Source organism: Haliaeetus leucocephalus, unplaced genomic scaffold (assembly GCF_000737465.1).
Source record: "Haliaeetus leucocephalus isolate CR32 unplaced genomic scaffold, Haliaeetus_leucocephalus-4.0 Scaffold395, whole genome shotgun sequence".
NCBI lineage: Eukaryota > Metazoa > Chordata > Aves > Accipitriformes > Accipitridae > Haliaeetus > Haliaeetus leucocephalus.
The window spans coordinates 4,844,327-4,860,024 of NW_010972831.1; the positions used below are offsets into that span (position 1 = coordinate 4,844,327).

Consider the following 15,698-nt stretch of genomic DNA (forward strand, 5'->3'; position numbering starts at 1 on the left):
ACAAAACTGTATTATATTCAAGATAGGCACATCCAAGCTTGAGTTTTCATTTGAGACTTAGCAAACCTTCAGAAACCCCAAGTAAATGGCGTAAGAAATGTTCAGAGGAACTCTTTTGTATGGACACGGGCATGTCTCTCGGGGTAAAGAGATTTTAACTACTACTGCTGTTATTCAGAGAGGAATTGTATGTGAACAGGCCCATAAAGAGGAAAAAGTCAGCTGAAATTCACAATGAGACTTTGTGAACAGGATTTTTATCAGATCTAGTCTCATTTACCTTCTGAATGTGACCTTGTTTCCACTGTAATAGCATTGAGCTGTGACTGTGAACTTGAGCTTTAGTTCTTGTTGTCATGGCTGTGCTAAGAGCTTGGAACCACTAGATGCTGAGAATGGCTGATCTTCTTTTTCTAATTGCATTTTAACACTTTTTTGGAAGAGTTAAAAGTGACTTTCTATGAAGAAGGAACAAGATGACAGAATTATTGATCGGGGTGAATCCAACAAGCTGAAAATAAAATATTTGTGATCTTTAAGAAATTCCTTAATTGTGCAGCAGAGATTCCCTCTTCTAAAACCACTGTATAACTTACTGAAGGGGACAGTGTAAATAGGGCCTTTTGTGGATTCTAAGAGTACTGGACAGTACATCTGTACATTTTTGCTTGGTTTAGATGTTAAAATTTGACCTAAATGGAGTTACTTCAAATATAAGGTCATCTCTCCTATTGGGTTACATTCCTGCCATGGGAGAGTCTCTTCTAGTGGCCACCCTTCAAAAGAATGTCCTACCAGTAGTTCACTTGCAGATTTAAATTGATGACAAGTAGTTTTGTCATGACTTAGTCTTTGAGTTACTAAAATAGTGCCTTTTCTCCTGTGCTTCTTGCACCCCAGATCTCTCGACTCATATCTTCTAATTAAAACAAAAAATAAGCCAACCTTTACAAAGTGTTCAGCTCTAACGTCAGTGGTCTCTGTAGTCTTAATTAGGAATTGCTCAGACCAAGATGCTTATTGCTGCTTTTTCTTTGGAACCTCTGGTAGTGTAACTTTTCAAATACAGGTATCTGTTGTTACCTAATACTTTGTAATACAATTTTTATTTCTTTCTGTGGTCTCTTACTCTATTCCTCTGTGTCAAATACCAGTACCTGCGTTGCTTTCCTACACTGTCCACAATGATTACATAGATCAAAATCTTTGCATTTAGTCTTTTAGATTTTTTTTCCTCCTGTTGCATATTGTACCTATTCCACAGGGAATGTAGTCAGGCAGTCCAGACAGTCTAACAGGCCATTACAATTCTTCAGAAAAAAGAGTTCATGTTATAATTACTTTCTAGTCTCAGTGTTTGCCAAGCGAGTAGAAGGCCTTATTTGAGCAGATGCTTCTATATAATTAGTGCTAGATAATCAAAACCACCTTTGTTGTTCTGCAGCCATCTCCTTGTCTTTTTTTAAAGCTAGGTGGAGTCCAAGTGAACCTTCCCAAAGAGTTGCTGACCTGTAAAGGTGTTGGCTCTATGACTAATACTCTGCAAACAGACTAATTCAGGACTGGCCAAGCCTAGGTTTGCTTTGTTCGCTATTGCATAAAGACTGGGTAGCAGGGAGCATTGTCTTTCTGCAGGACAACCCTAAAAGAGATGGAAAATGGTATGCTCTTCTGAGTTACTGAGGATTATCCAAAGGAGTATCCAACACTCTGAAAAATGCTGATAGCTAACCTGTCCAGCTCGTTCCCTTTGTCGATCAAGCTGTAATAGTTTGTCACAGTGTAATAGTGTCATTCTTTATCCTGACTTTTACCTAAGCTGATGGTGGACCAGAAGTTTTAGACATTTCACTCTCAAATATGAAGTTCTAAACAGCTTAAGCAGTTCTGAAAATAACAGAAGGTGCTGATCCGTGTCTCTTGGCACCTGTATCTCTTCGAAAATTGGGCCTTCTGCATCCAGTTCCACTCTTGTTCTAACCCCCAAGAAGCACTTAGAACTGATTCAGATCTTCTTCATGAGTTGATTTAGTTTATGTGCATCCATTCATCAAGCTGTCTTACTGTTAGCATGCCCGGAGGTTTAAGGGTAGGAGCATTAAACAATGTGGCAGAACATTTATAGGGATTTTGCCTCTGTGTAGGTATCTGTATGAAAGAGTGCAGAAGCATGGGTGAGTGTTGCTGATATATCTGCCCTACTTTTCAGCAGCTATGTTTGCTTTTTCTCATGCTACCATGAAATGTGTCAGTCTGTTTCCTGTTAATTAGGATATTAGAAGATCCCTGGTTAGCAGGGAAGTTGTTTTTTAACTGTTTCATTTGCTTAAACAAAGGGAAAAAAGGGCAGGGCAAAATAGGGCATTTCAATGAAGTAGACATGTATGCAAAACTCTGAAATCTTTTAATAAGAAAGTATTTTAAGAGAGACAAATGTACACCAATCCTTCTGTGCTGTATAGTCATCATTTCCCAAAGGACATTCCTAGTTCACTCTTAGTCAGTCTCAGTGTCAGTCTCGGGATCAATGCTGGAGCAGAGTGAAAGTGATCTGCCAAGTCCTTTGGGTTTTCAGTTAAGCTTTGCGCTCTTAGTGGCTTAGCCACTTTTGGAAAGTGGATTTTAAGCACCAAGTTAATTAGGTTCCTGAAAACTTTACTCTGAATTGACAAAAGACAGAAAATGTGGCTAGGCTCCCTGTAACATGCACTTCTTTATTGTACGGAGTGAACAGAGTGCAACGGCTCCAAGCTAATACCATCTCTTCTGATTTAGCTGTGACTAAATTCAGCAGATCAACGATCTCATGAAGTCACATATTAATGCATTGTGTTAAGTTGTTCATTGCGTGGCTGGAAGTCACCTAAGTGGTACTTGGGTACTGGTGTAATTTTGAAAATGGCACATAAAAGCTGCTATTACCTGCCTTGGAACACAGCTTGTAAATCTGTTGTGAAAGTCTGACTGTTCAGTTCAATGTCTAGTGGCATCCCAGATGTCTTCAGACATCCCAGTTGCTCTCTGTCTGCCTCTTGAGCAGAGGACAGGTCTCCCACAGGTACTGTCATATCTTTCAGCTCAGTGAAGATATTTTAAATATACCTAAAGGACATCTGAAATGGCAGCAGACATCTGTATTTTGGCTTCCTACACTAGGTGTCATAAACCAGGTGGGATTAAGGTACACCCGAGACCCAGGGTTTTTTGCATAAGAAACTCAAATTTGGCTAAAAATAGTAATAGGACCTTACACAGGGAAGGCTGAGCATGTATGAGTACATGCCTGCATTACCTACCTGTTGCTGTATGTTACCAATGCTGCTGTGGATCCTCAGCAAGATCTTGGCAAAGCCTGAGTAAATGCAGACATGTTGAGTCCAGGATCTACCTAAGTCACAGCCAGAGGATAAGCTGAAAACCAAAACTGATAAGAAGGACCTAATTCATTTAAGCCACATGTGATAGAGCACAGTAAAATTGTATGGGGAGGTCTTTTTATTTGCTGTACAAACATGGGCTCTTAATAGTATTCTCTGTACTTAGCCATTCTGCTAAATGCTTGCAACCCACTTGATGTATACTAACCTTTTCCTCAAGGTATCACAGGAATCACTTTTCTATCTGAGGCTTGGGAGTTCTGTTCAGATGGCAAAAATGTATTCAAATATCTTAGCACATGGGAACAGAATTCCAGAACAACGGAAGAATCACAGTCTTCTGTTGGCAGGGAGGCTGTGAGTTAGCCCATAATTTCTTGTTGCTATCTCTTTTTTTGTTTTGCTATCCCTTTTTGAGGTGGGAGGGATGGCAGAGACACAAGACAGTGAAATAGTTGGTCTGTTGCAAATGCAGGAGCTGGAATGAAAGAGATGTAACAGTCCTAGAGCAGTGGATAATCATGAGAGTACAAACTTGTCTGCAGGCAAGAGTTCACCTTTTTGAAATGTATGACTTTAACATTGCAGAGTGCTATGAATAGCTTTCTTTTATTTCCTGTTATCCTGCCCTTGCAATTCAAATAAGGTATCCATTGTTTAAAAACATCACACCAAAGATGCATCTGTCTTCATGCTTTAGTCTTACGTGACTGAAATGCTTTCTGAAATGAATCAGTGATCAGCATGCTTAAATTACATAGATGAACTCTACATGCAGGAGACTTAGTAACTACTTAAACTATGGAAGAATTAATTAGTAACTTGAATTTTTAATATGTTGAAGAAGAAAATGTGTTGCTCTTAGCTTAAGAGTTAACAGGATTAAAATTTAGGAAGAAAGCACCAAATGGAACATTCCCTGCTAATTCAGTCCCTGGAACAGCAGAAGCTCATGGCATTAACCTTTGGGTTATTAATATGTTGATGGAGGGAAGGATTAAGGAAAGGGCAGGTTGTGGGACACAAATGGCACAAAGGCAAATAATCTTGTATTGACTCCAGTTCTAAAAAACAGATTCAAAGCAGAAAGTTTCTGAGGTCAAATGAAGTCACTTCCCAGCTGAGATTCTTCCTCTGCTCTGGGATTGGAGAAGCAGGTATTTTAACTTTTAATTGTACTTAAGAGTCAAGTAAACTAAATGTAACTTCAAGGCTAGTGCTTTACTGGGAAGACAGTGATATGTGCTATCTCAGAGCACATGGAGTGTGAAGGCAGATTAATTTACTGAATCTTCCTTCCAAAATGTCATGTGTGTGTCCCCGGTGACTATAGTAAAATGTTTGCCACCTACTCTCCCTTACCCTGCTATCACTGTAATTACGTTAGCCGTACTGCATGGACTTTACTTCTGGACAGCTGTCCTATGTGTTCCACCTTGGGGGATTGGGAAATGGTTTTCTCCATTCCGTAGTACATTTTCTTCTGCTTGTGGGTGCCCCTATGGGAGTTGATGTGGCAGGTGCTGAGAGCTTGGATCAAATATAGATCATTATGTGGAAAAACTGAAGAGTAATCCTGATCCTTTCTTCTGTGAAAAACATTGTAGCTATGCAGCAAATGGGATTAAAATGGCAAAAAATCATCGTGAGGGGTCAACTTTTATCTCATTAAAGTCCAGCTTTGTTTCTGACACCAGCGGAAAGTCAGTGAGTATTCCCTGGCAGAAAGTGGTGCAAAAAATAAAGCTGCACAGCAGGCCACCAGCCAGGAGCTCCAGGGTCCTAATCCTTACTGACTTGCTGTGACCTTGGGTGAGGCATTTAATTTCTCTCTGCTTCCCTGTCCTGTAACCTAGAGGTAACAATTATGTGTTTCAGAGGATTTGAGTTAAATAGCTGTTAATTTTAAAGCACTTTGAAAATCATAAGCTCTATATACATGTTAAGGTTTAATCCCTCACACCTGAAAAGTATGGCTGGTACTGAAAATGGAGGAGTTCTTACTGGGTGCCAAGGTGAGGAACATGTTGATGAGGTGACCTCGGTCTGAGCGAAACAGGTTTTCAGGCAATAACTCTCAGTGCAGTAATTCAGGAGTAATTCCCAGTTCCTCTGAAGTGGGAGAATGCAAGCTGAGCCCAGTAGCAGAGTGGGTATGGGACTGGGAGAATGGAAGGTTAGGTATGGTGCAAAGGGAATGAGAAATATGCTGTTGGTCCGAGGTAGCCTGAGCTTGGATACGTGGAACAGTGGGAAAGAGGTTGTGTTCAAAGTTGACAGAAGAATAGTTAAGCTGACAAGTTGGACAGAGCGGATGAACAGTGAAAACGGGAATGAGGTGCCATAGCACCATTTTGACCAAAGATGTTCGATAACGTTTGGGCTTTTTTTTCCGGAATGTCTCCTTTGAAATGCAGTGCTGATTGATTGTTTTTTCTCTTCCCTGCTCAAAACAAGCAGCACTTTCTAGGAAGTAAAATTCTGCGTGATTCCAGCCACTTTAAGCAACAGCATAAATCAACCCTAGATTGGGTTCTGCAGCTTGGCAAGCATGTGTCTGTCTGGAGTCTCCCATAGCCAGTGTGGGGTGCCGAGCTAATCACATCACCACGGTGACTGTACACCCCAAAATGCAGTTCCTGTATTGTGGGTGCCTCAGCTGTGGGGCTGGCAGTTCCATTTATAACTGCTACACTGCTCAATTTCAAGGTCATTCAGAGGGGGAGTTGCCCGTAAAATAAATTTTAAAGTAGTGCTTATACTTGCTTTGGTGTTTTGTAGTCAACATACATATGCATTCGGAACTATTTCTCTTCTGGGCTCTCTGTGGCTTTTTAGTATTACATGGCACTGTTTCGGAGAGTGGAGAGAGGAAAATACATAAACACTTCTACGTCCTGAAAAAAAAACAGGTAGGTTAATGGTTATTGATCGATAGTAAATGCTTCGTGGTTTATGGCAGAACAAATCAACAGAGCATGGACTCTTTACAAAACACGTGGGACAGGTTGAGTAAGCTCAGAGCCTGCACTGGTTGTCAAACTGGTGAAGTACAGATAATCAATCCCAGTTAAATATATTTAGTTGTTATCCTTGTATATACATCTTCCATTGCTCAGGATCATGTTGCAGTTGTCATCTGGTGGCGATTAGAAGCACACTGGCATTGCTACCAGAAGTGCTACTTTCCTCTTGGAAAAAGGTGGTTTTCTCAGTGCCATGCAATTTTTACCAGTGTGTAGTAGCATCATTATTTCTTGTAATGTATATAATACGTCAGCACTACCCACTACTTATATAACACTACCCAGTCATGTGCTGACCAGATGACAGTCATGTCATTGCACTAGGTTGGGCATTGCAAAAAAAAAAAAAAAAAAAAAAAGAGGAGTTTTTTGGGGCACTTGCTTTGTCATAAAATTTTGTTATAACAGTAGAAAACTCCTTCAGATTGAATAAAAGTCCAGGACATAACAGAAGGCTTTAAATCCACCCCTTAGGCTCCATCGAAGAACATCTGTGGCCATTTGTAGTAAGTATTTTACATCTTAAATCTGTAGTATGGTTATAGCTTGTGTGAGTACTGCTTCCTCTACTCTGGACACTTGTCCTACTGTATGTTCAAGCGATGCATTCAAACAAGGCCTTGTGCTCTCTTGCCTGGACACCTGGGGTTCACCCCACATGAACCTCTGCCTCTGAAGAAGGAGGAGCTGTGCTCAGCTGGTATTTCTCTGCTGGAAGTGATGTATCACGTCATGGTCCATTCAATTTCCCTGTTGTCCTTCATCTTACGGTGTTAGCTGCATCGACATTAAAAGCTTTGCTCATCTGCCGAGCTCAGTGTGAGTGCAGTTTACAGGGGCAAGATCTTGGCAGTTGGAAACCCTCGGGTTAAGAAGTGGGATGAGCAGTGAGCCGGGGGCTTTCACCTCTGACAAGTGAAATGAGTTCTCCAAGTTCTCAGGGCTGGAGTCACACCAGCAGCCGTTTAAGTTGCAGTGGAAAAACTCCCATCTCTGCTTGCGTTGCACTTTTCCACTGGGGAGCCGGGAGCTGCCTTGATATGTTGGCGCCTCCAGCTGTAGATGACTAAATGAAGCTGTGTGGGCTGCTTGCTGTCCAGCCAGACTGTCCCTGCTATCTCTTCCCATAAACACTGGAGCCTTTGTTTCTGGCCTTATCGTGCCCCTGCCATCACAGAGCCCTTTCTGTGCTCTCCTCCCAGCACAGCCCCTCTGCGTTCAGGGGTCTTTTCTTCAGCTGCTCTTTGTCTCTGGGTGTTTATTGTGCCTGCTGCAGAGTGTGTTTGTTTGGGAGAGAGGAGGAGGGGGTCCTGTTTGTGTGGGGTTTATAAACCTAGTGCATTCTTCAAAAGAGATGCTGAGCAAACTGGGTGGTGGTAAGATTAACCCTTCAGTGCCCTGCATTACTGACAGTGCATCACTGCACCAAGATTTCCTCAGTGTGAAAAATGCTGTGGGAGGGTTATGAAGTTGCTTGCTCTGTAAGGCAGGGAGTCCGCTCCCGCTTTGGTCTTAACTGCCTTTTGATTTTCTGTGAGTGCTGCACATGTGCAAAGAGAGCCTCCCAAACGTGGGGAGATGTAATTGATTCTAGGATTTCCCCCCAGAGTGCTCCTGGAACTTGTTTTTATTGCAAACACTGGCGCACTAGCCCTTTCTGTTTGCATAACTGGCCCTTGCATCCTGTTTATGTGGCTACATTAGACAATATCTCTTCATTGTACCATATCCCAAAACATTATGGCTCTGTACTTTAGGGCTTTTCCTTTTGAGTAAGGTCCTGAAAACAGGAATTTCTTAAATTAATAGTGTTGCCACTTGTAGTGGAATATAATACCTCCCTTTGAACCAGCTTCTTTTCTTTAAACAGCTTGTTAATGCTTTCATGGTTAGGATGGCTCTTACTGTTTCTTCAGTACCCATGGTCCCATATTCCAAGAGAGTGCTTTGGAAGATGAAGATCAGCAACTCAGAAACTTTATTCCCTTGTAATCACATAACGCTTTGCATTAAGTTGGTTGGGGGAAAAAAAACAACCAACCAACCAAACCAACAACCACCAAACAGAACAGCATCAAGTTTCTAATCTCCTTTTGCTCTTCCTCTGTAAGAGGATGGGAATTTATAACACGAAAAATCTCTCGTCCATCTCTGCAAGAAGCTGCAGCAACACAATTGTCTTAGTGTTAGAAGTGCTGGCAGAGTTTTGTATTTCACCGAATCCGCAGTCAGCATGAATTTCACAGACCTTTTTTATGATGATCTGCATAAACTGAGCATAATGCAAATACCTTAGTTTTATGTGTAATAACCATACATTTTTTTTCAAAGATGGTATCTTTTCTTAAGTCACTGAACTTTTCCCCAGAAATTAATAGGTTTAAATTCAGCATTTCACAAAGTGTAGTGTGAAGAATTTTTATTTTAAAATGATTAATATCCTGGTATTGGGGGTTGCAGTTCATGCATTGCAGCATCTACGTATTATATTATTACCCTGGGAAAAAGTTCAGCAGACTGTGTTCCTTTGCGGGGGGTGGGAGAGGAAGAAATGCAAAATAATACGAGCCTTTGAAACATGAATCCACACACTCAGTCATGACTAAACCTATTCAAACACTCAGGTGTTTTTTCCAAGACTGCTCTAGGCTTTAGCATTGTTGTTGTGTGACTTGTTTACTTTATGAACTAACTCAGTTTGCCTCATCTCTTTCTCTTGAAGGAACAGTTTCAGCTGCAAAGCGCACAGGGATTCCAGCACCCCGGGAAATATCATCATCTGTATCCAGAGAGAGAGCTGTATTGCGTGGTCAAGCCAATACCAGGAAAACACAACCCAGCCCCACCTCTTCTGGTACACCGACACCTACCAAACACGTGCGCCCCACTAGCAAGTCCAAGCAAGAGAATGAAACTGGTGACAAGGCTGTTCTGGAATCTCAGGTTAAAGAACTCCTGGCAGAAGCAAAGACAAAAGATTCTGAAATTACCAAACTCCGTTGTGAATTGAAGAAATGCAAAGAGAAAGGGTCACTTAACGCTGAAGGAATGGGTGCTTCCAATCAAAATGTAGAAACAGTATCACCTGTTGACATAGATCCATTAATACGGACCCTTCAGGAAAAAAACAGGACTTTTCAAAAAGAGCTTGCTAGCCTGGGCGAAGAAAATCGTGTTTTGAAAGAGAAATTGCTTTATCTAGAGAACTCTCCTCTCTCAGACACAACAACAAGCAGTGGAGGTGACAGCAGCCTCCCAACCCCAACTACCCAAGAATCCAGTTTTGGAAGCCCATCAAAAAATGTGTCGAGAGGTGAAATGGATGAGCACAGGCAGCATGTGAATGGGGGTGCACTGCGCAATTCAGGTTCTTCCAGCAGTGATGTAACTAAGGCTTCCTTGTCACCCGATGCATCTGATTTTGAACATATAGCAGATGTACCTTCCAGGCCAACATCCTCCAACAGCAACCATTTGAAAGGTTCCAAATGCTCCACTACAGGAAGTTCTCCAAACAATATTAGTGACCTTTCTGTTGCATCTCTTACAGAGAGAATACAAAAAATGGAAGAGAATCACCACAGCACAGCAGAAGAATTACAAGCCACTTTGCAAGAGCTGTCAGATCAACAGCAAATGGTGCAGGAGCTGACAACAGAAAATGAGAAGCTAGTGGAAGAGAAAGCTCTCCTGGAGACTTCCTTTCGTCAGCATAGAGACAGAGCAGAACAGCTGAGCCAAGAAAATGAGAAGCTAATGACTCTCCTCCAAGAGCGATCCAAGAATGAAGAAAGCAGAGCTCAGGAGGGGAAGGTCCTTGAACTGGAACAGAAATGTGCAGAAGTTCTTGAAAAAGCACAATTTGAACGAGAGAAATTGCTTAACATTCAGCAACAGTTAACCAGCAGCCTACGAAGCTTAGAAAGGGAGCATCAAGACGCCCAGCAGGTGATTAAAAGCCTGAGAGAAGAAAATGAGAAGCTGCTTAAACTTCTAGAAGTGGAACAAGAGAGCAACAGCACAGTGACAAAAACTCTGGAGGACTGCAAAATTGCCTTAGAAGGTCTAAAAATTGAGAATGGCTCTCTCAAAACTCAGTTAGAGAGCGAGAAACAAAAGGCTGCAGAAATCAACGTGATGGGATGCACTACTGACAATTCTGAGGTGCAAGAGATGCTGAAAGTAGCCCATGCAGAAAAGGATCAGTTAGAAGCATCTTGTACTGAGCTTAAACAAGAGCTGCTGAAGGCAAACAGTGAACTGAAGCACATTCAGGGTCTGCTAGCTAAGGTAAAGCAGTAACAGCTGTAAATATAATGGTTGTTTATCTGTCCTTCCATAAATAGGTAATTGTTGGTCTTTAGATTGTTATTGAGCTATTGATTATAAGTTTCCAGGATTTAAATTACATTAGTTAGTTTTGAATGGAAGGTGGGATCATATGATATTGTCTCTCTTTCTGCTGCTATCTACATATTTTCCCAGGAATAACTGTTAGCATAGCTGTGTTTATAAATTCAAAGCTAATTTCCCCTAATATCTTCTGCAGAATTTACTATTTTAGTAAATAGAATTGTGTTTATCAACATTGGACCAAAGAACAGGTCAATAAATATTGCTTTGATGTTATGTGAACAAATATTAGTGAAAATCACTTGGTAATCCAGATGAAGAGACGGGCATGAGTAGTTAGAGCAAATATTAAGTTCTGAATAAGTAATCATGATTAATTAGTAGTGAACTATAGGTGTCATTGGTAATGAGAACACAAGGACATGAGCTAATGCTCAGAGAAGCTGGTATTTACAGCAACATGACTAATGATGCATGGTCAAGCTCCAGATGAGATTATTTTCATAAAACTAAAATATTTTTACAAAACTGAGAAGTATTCTGTTTTAGGATAGGTAAAGTTACGGCAAAAAAAGTTGAGTTATTTTAGAACAATTTTACTCTGCTTCATTTGATAGTTTGTAGCTTTGCTGGAAGCAAGCTTAAGTCAGTTACTGTTTCTATTTTCTGTGTGATTCCGGATGTTCGGAAGAGAGCTGCAATGCAAGGCATCGTAGAACAAGTGTTAATAAAGCACAAGCCAGTGACTATGTCCCACCGCTGCAGAAAGAGTGATTGTTTGTGCAGCCTTTCCTGTGTGGGGAAGGGATCATGAGAAGAATGGTGAAATTGGCTAGTTGCGGAGGAAGAGAGCATTGCCAAAAAGCACCTCCATGATTTGAGCGATTTAGAAAATCCAGATGTCCTTTCGGCTTAAATAGGTGACCACAGCAAATGGAGTTACTAGAGGAAGCTCCCAAGTGCTTAGTGGAGCTGCAGTTTATGAAGAATAAATGAAAAACTGCTGAGTGCTCAGACTCTGTACCAAACTTTTATTGCTTGGTTTGGAAACCACAGGTTTCCTCCTTTTTACTCTTCCTTTCCCTCGAATTAAGCTGTTTTGAATCATTGGCTCTTTGTGACACCCAAACAAGACCACAGGCTTCTGTAAGGCTGCCCTTCAGTCAGGCTGTGCCAGTGCTGCTCACTGAATAATTTGTCCATACTCGGAGATCTTCCCCCAAACCTGGAAGCATTGATCTGTGGGCCTGAGCCAACAACCTGAAGTGCAGCAGATTCCCCTTCAGTAATTCCAGATGTCCTATATCCAGAAATACACTTATCTGCAGTAGCTAGCTCCACTACATATGTTTTCACAATCCATTGAAAATGCACATAGTAAAAGCAGCAAGATTGTTAATGTGGATGAACTAATTGTTGTCTTGGCCCTAAGGCAGTGATATCACTCTCATAATGTGACATATAAACAGATGTGGAGCTTTCCAGGAATATAATTCCTCTCTGTTCATTACCTGCAGAGATTGGTTTTGAATTATGGTCATCATATAGAAAATTTAATTTCCTTTATAGCATCTTGTTTTATTATCCTCATTACCAGGAAAGAAAACTGACATTCATAGCTCATGTATGTTTCCTGAAACCGTCTCATTCGCATTGAAACTCAGTTTATACAATGCTGAGAACACAGGTTCAGTTCTTAAGTCTATGAGATGCCTATGCATGCTCTAATGCATGATATCTCTTAAGAAATAAAGACAGACTTGCAGCTTGCTTTCTTCCCTTCCAGGCTGAGACTGAGTGTGGTCAGCTGAAAGAGTTGTGTGACCGGCAGGCTGAGCAACTGAGCAGAACCAGCCAGAAGCTGCAGGAAAAAACATCAGAGAATGAAGCAGATATAAAAAACCTGAAAGAGACCATTTTCGAGTTGGAGGACCAGGTGGAACAACATCGTGCTATAAAACTTCACAATAACCAGCTCATCAGTGACCTAGAAAGTAGGTGGAGCTGAAAAAAGGATTTAAGTGACCTTATTCAGGGGGCTTAGTTATGGCTGCAGTAGGGAGGAGGAGGCATGTCTTGATACGTGTGACAAAAGCCTCACTTTAGAAGTATTCCAATTTTGGCCAATCCTTTCTGTTCGTGCACAGAAGTCACTATCTTAACAGTTAGTGCTACAGCAATAATATTAGAGACAGTCTCCAAGCCTCATGCTTCAGCGAAGGGTGTATTGCCTGTTCTAGAAGCTGGAATTATTGGCCTTTTAAAGAGCTTTTAGGGAAAAGCACTAGTAAGAGCTGTAAAGTCGAAGTTGCTGTCGAGTTGTGGAAGGGGAGCTGCCACCTGGTGGAATGAGTGGCACATTTCGCTTACCAGTGTTACGTCGAGTGTTCCAGGGGTGTGTGTACTAAGTGATCCTGCACATGTGATTCTGTAAATTTAAAAGTCTGGTTTAATGCCTCAAAATAATGACCTATTTCAGAGATGTTTGAGTAACAAGTCTGCTGTTGATTCCATTCCTGATCCATTGACAGAGTGTCTTAATTTCAGTTTAGTCTATTTAGTGTCATTACTAGAAGCAAAACCAAATAGGCTGCTCTGCCTTCCCATTTTCACTTTTCACCTTTGCCTTTGTGTGTTTAATAGTATTTTCCATTTTTTACTGTTCCTAGGTAAAGCAATGAAGCTGGAAGAACAAAAACAAGATACAGAGAGACAGCTGAAAGCTCTGACTAAGCAAATGAAGGTAAGGCTTAGACTCCATAACAAAGCTAAGCTGAGCTTGGATTGCAGTACTGGATTTGAGAGGAGCATTGTATTTTTGTAGAACAATTGTAAAAAGTTCTTTCTATATCCTTTCATTCTCCATCCTCTTCACTTATTTCTAGTTGTTTCTTTGCCCGTGAAGGAAAAATATAATACATCCTTTGCAAATTACTTTTGCTTTTTCTACCTATGAACTTCTGCTACTATGAAACAGCGTTCCTGCTTCATGAATCATCAGTAGCAACGTGCTCTTTTCAGCAGCAGTGCTTGTAGTGGTATCACAAGTCTGAATGATCAATAGCTATAGGAGGAACTTTGATCGTACTTTTTGTATTGGAGGGGAGAGCTTAGCATCAGTTTCCTCTTCGTCAATCTCGTCAGTCCTGTGTAGAGAGGCAAGTATTTAGTTTGACCTCGGCATCATCCTGAAATTGTAGTGAAATCCTGGTCACTTGTGATCACTGAAAGAGAGATCAATAACTTAAGTGGTCAGCTCAAGTAGGTGCATTTTTACATCAAACAGTTTGGGGTTCTAATTGCTCTTTCTAGGAAGATACGGAAGAGTGGAGGCGTTTTCAAGCTGATCTGCAGACTGCAGTGGTTGTAGCCAATGATATTAAGTGTGAAGCTCAGCAGGAGCTCCGTGTGGTAAAGAGGAAGCTTCAGGAGGAAGAGGAGAAGAGTGCCAGACTGCAGAAGGAGCTGGATGAAGTGAAGGGCAGCAACAGGTTGGTTACTTACAAAGGCCAAGATCTGATGTCTGTGACTGCTAACATGCATGCAAACAGTGCTTTGTCAATAACTATTCATTGGCTTGGATGTGCATGTTGTCTGTTTTTAACTCTTCTGACGGATTTTGTTGTCTCTTATTCTAAGATGTGCCTCTTTTTCTTTTTGGCGATCTAGTTCTGTCAACTAGGCCACAAAGGTTTTAATCAGCAAATATTAATAACAATTGCCGATATCCTCTTATAGCTTTGTTCTCAATATGGTGTTCTGCTGTGTTTTATTGCCTTCATAACTCTCTGTGCAGCTGTATTAAACCATCTGTGAAAAGTTTGGCTGGCTACATATATTCAATGGGACATCCAGAAGAGAACTACTTAACCTAAGAGGAGTCAAGGACTGTGTATGTTCCAGTTAAAATGAGGACTAGCTGGACTTCTTTGTTCTGCAAGTCTGATATGTGTTGGCTGAGTGATCGATGCAAGTACTAGGATTCCTCATCTCACATCTCCTATCCTTAATTTGAAACCTGTTATGTGATTAGTTGTTTTAAATGGTCTGGACTGTGGCGTGGGTTAGCATTTAGCCCAGAAGTGACTTTGTTACGCAGGGACCCACCTGTAAAACAAGACCCAGCAGAGCTGCAGTGATGAAAATTTGTACAGTGGGAACAAAGAAAGACAAAATAACGCAAACAGTGGTACTGTTTATCAAAAGCGTGTGCCAGATTAATTTTGCTCCTCTAGATTTTTCCATTTAATCTCTCTCCCAGTAGTTTTGTGGCCACTGGTAGGATAGCCACAGGAACACAGTGAATCCTGTCACTTCTTTCAGGTGGAGTAACAGTCCAGCTTTGTTGCACATATTTGCTCACTGTTTTCCATTCAGGAGTTTCCACAGCAGCTGTACAGTAGATGGAAGTAAAAAGATGGGAGGGCTTTTGTGCAGAGGTGTATGGATCAGAATTCCTGGATTGAAGGAACAGAAGTACTTCTTTTCAGAAAAATAAAGGAATGTTTTTAAGCTCCAGTTTCATTATCAGAGTCCCCAGTGGATGCAAAGAAAAGCTATTACAGACTATGTATTCAGACAAAATGATTACCAGACAGTACTTAAGTTCTGGGCTCTGTTTCCATTCCTAATTTGTTCTTAATGAAATTTCTCTTGTTTAGAGTGGGGTCCATATATAAGGTTAGGAATCATATACTTGTAGTTTCTCCTCGTTATTCTTCTATTTTTTTAATCTGAAGATGTGTTTGATAATAGTTAAATTGAATAAAAGATGACCTGCTAATTTGCAAACTGCGATATTTATCTTCTATGTATAAGGAACATGGCTGTATTGTCAGCTCTTTGGCAGAAGAAGCCTGAGCTGCAAATACTGCTTTTGAAATTAGATCCCCAGAATCCATACATATGTAGTTCCAGAAGGAGGTATTCAGACACGTATTTA

The 15,698-nt window shown here is 41.0% G+C and overlaps 1 protein-coding gene across 1 annotated transcript in view; it reads left to right on the forward strand.

Moving 5' to 3' along the window:
• SPECC1 (sperm antigen with calponin homology and coiled-coil domains 1) overlaps nucleotides 1-15,698 on the forward strand; it is a 44,293-nt gene that overhangs the window by 25,557 nt on the left and 3,038 nt on the right. Inside the window, exons 3-6 of the mRNA XM_010573693.1 lie at nucleotides 9,126-10,693; nucleotides 12,543-12,750; nucleotides 13,426-13,499; nucleotides 14,069-14,247. Coding sequence (XP_010571995.1) covers nucleotides 9,126-10,693; nucleotides 12,543-12,750; nucleotides 13,426-13,499; nucleotides 14,069-14,247 — 2,029 coding nt within the window. The remainder of the gene's footprint in view (nucleotides 1-9,125; nucleotides 10,694-12,542; nucleotides 12,751-13,425; nucleotides 13,500-14,068; nucleotides 14,248-15,698) is intronic.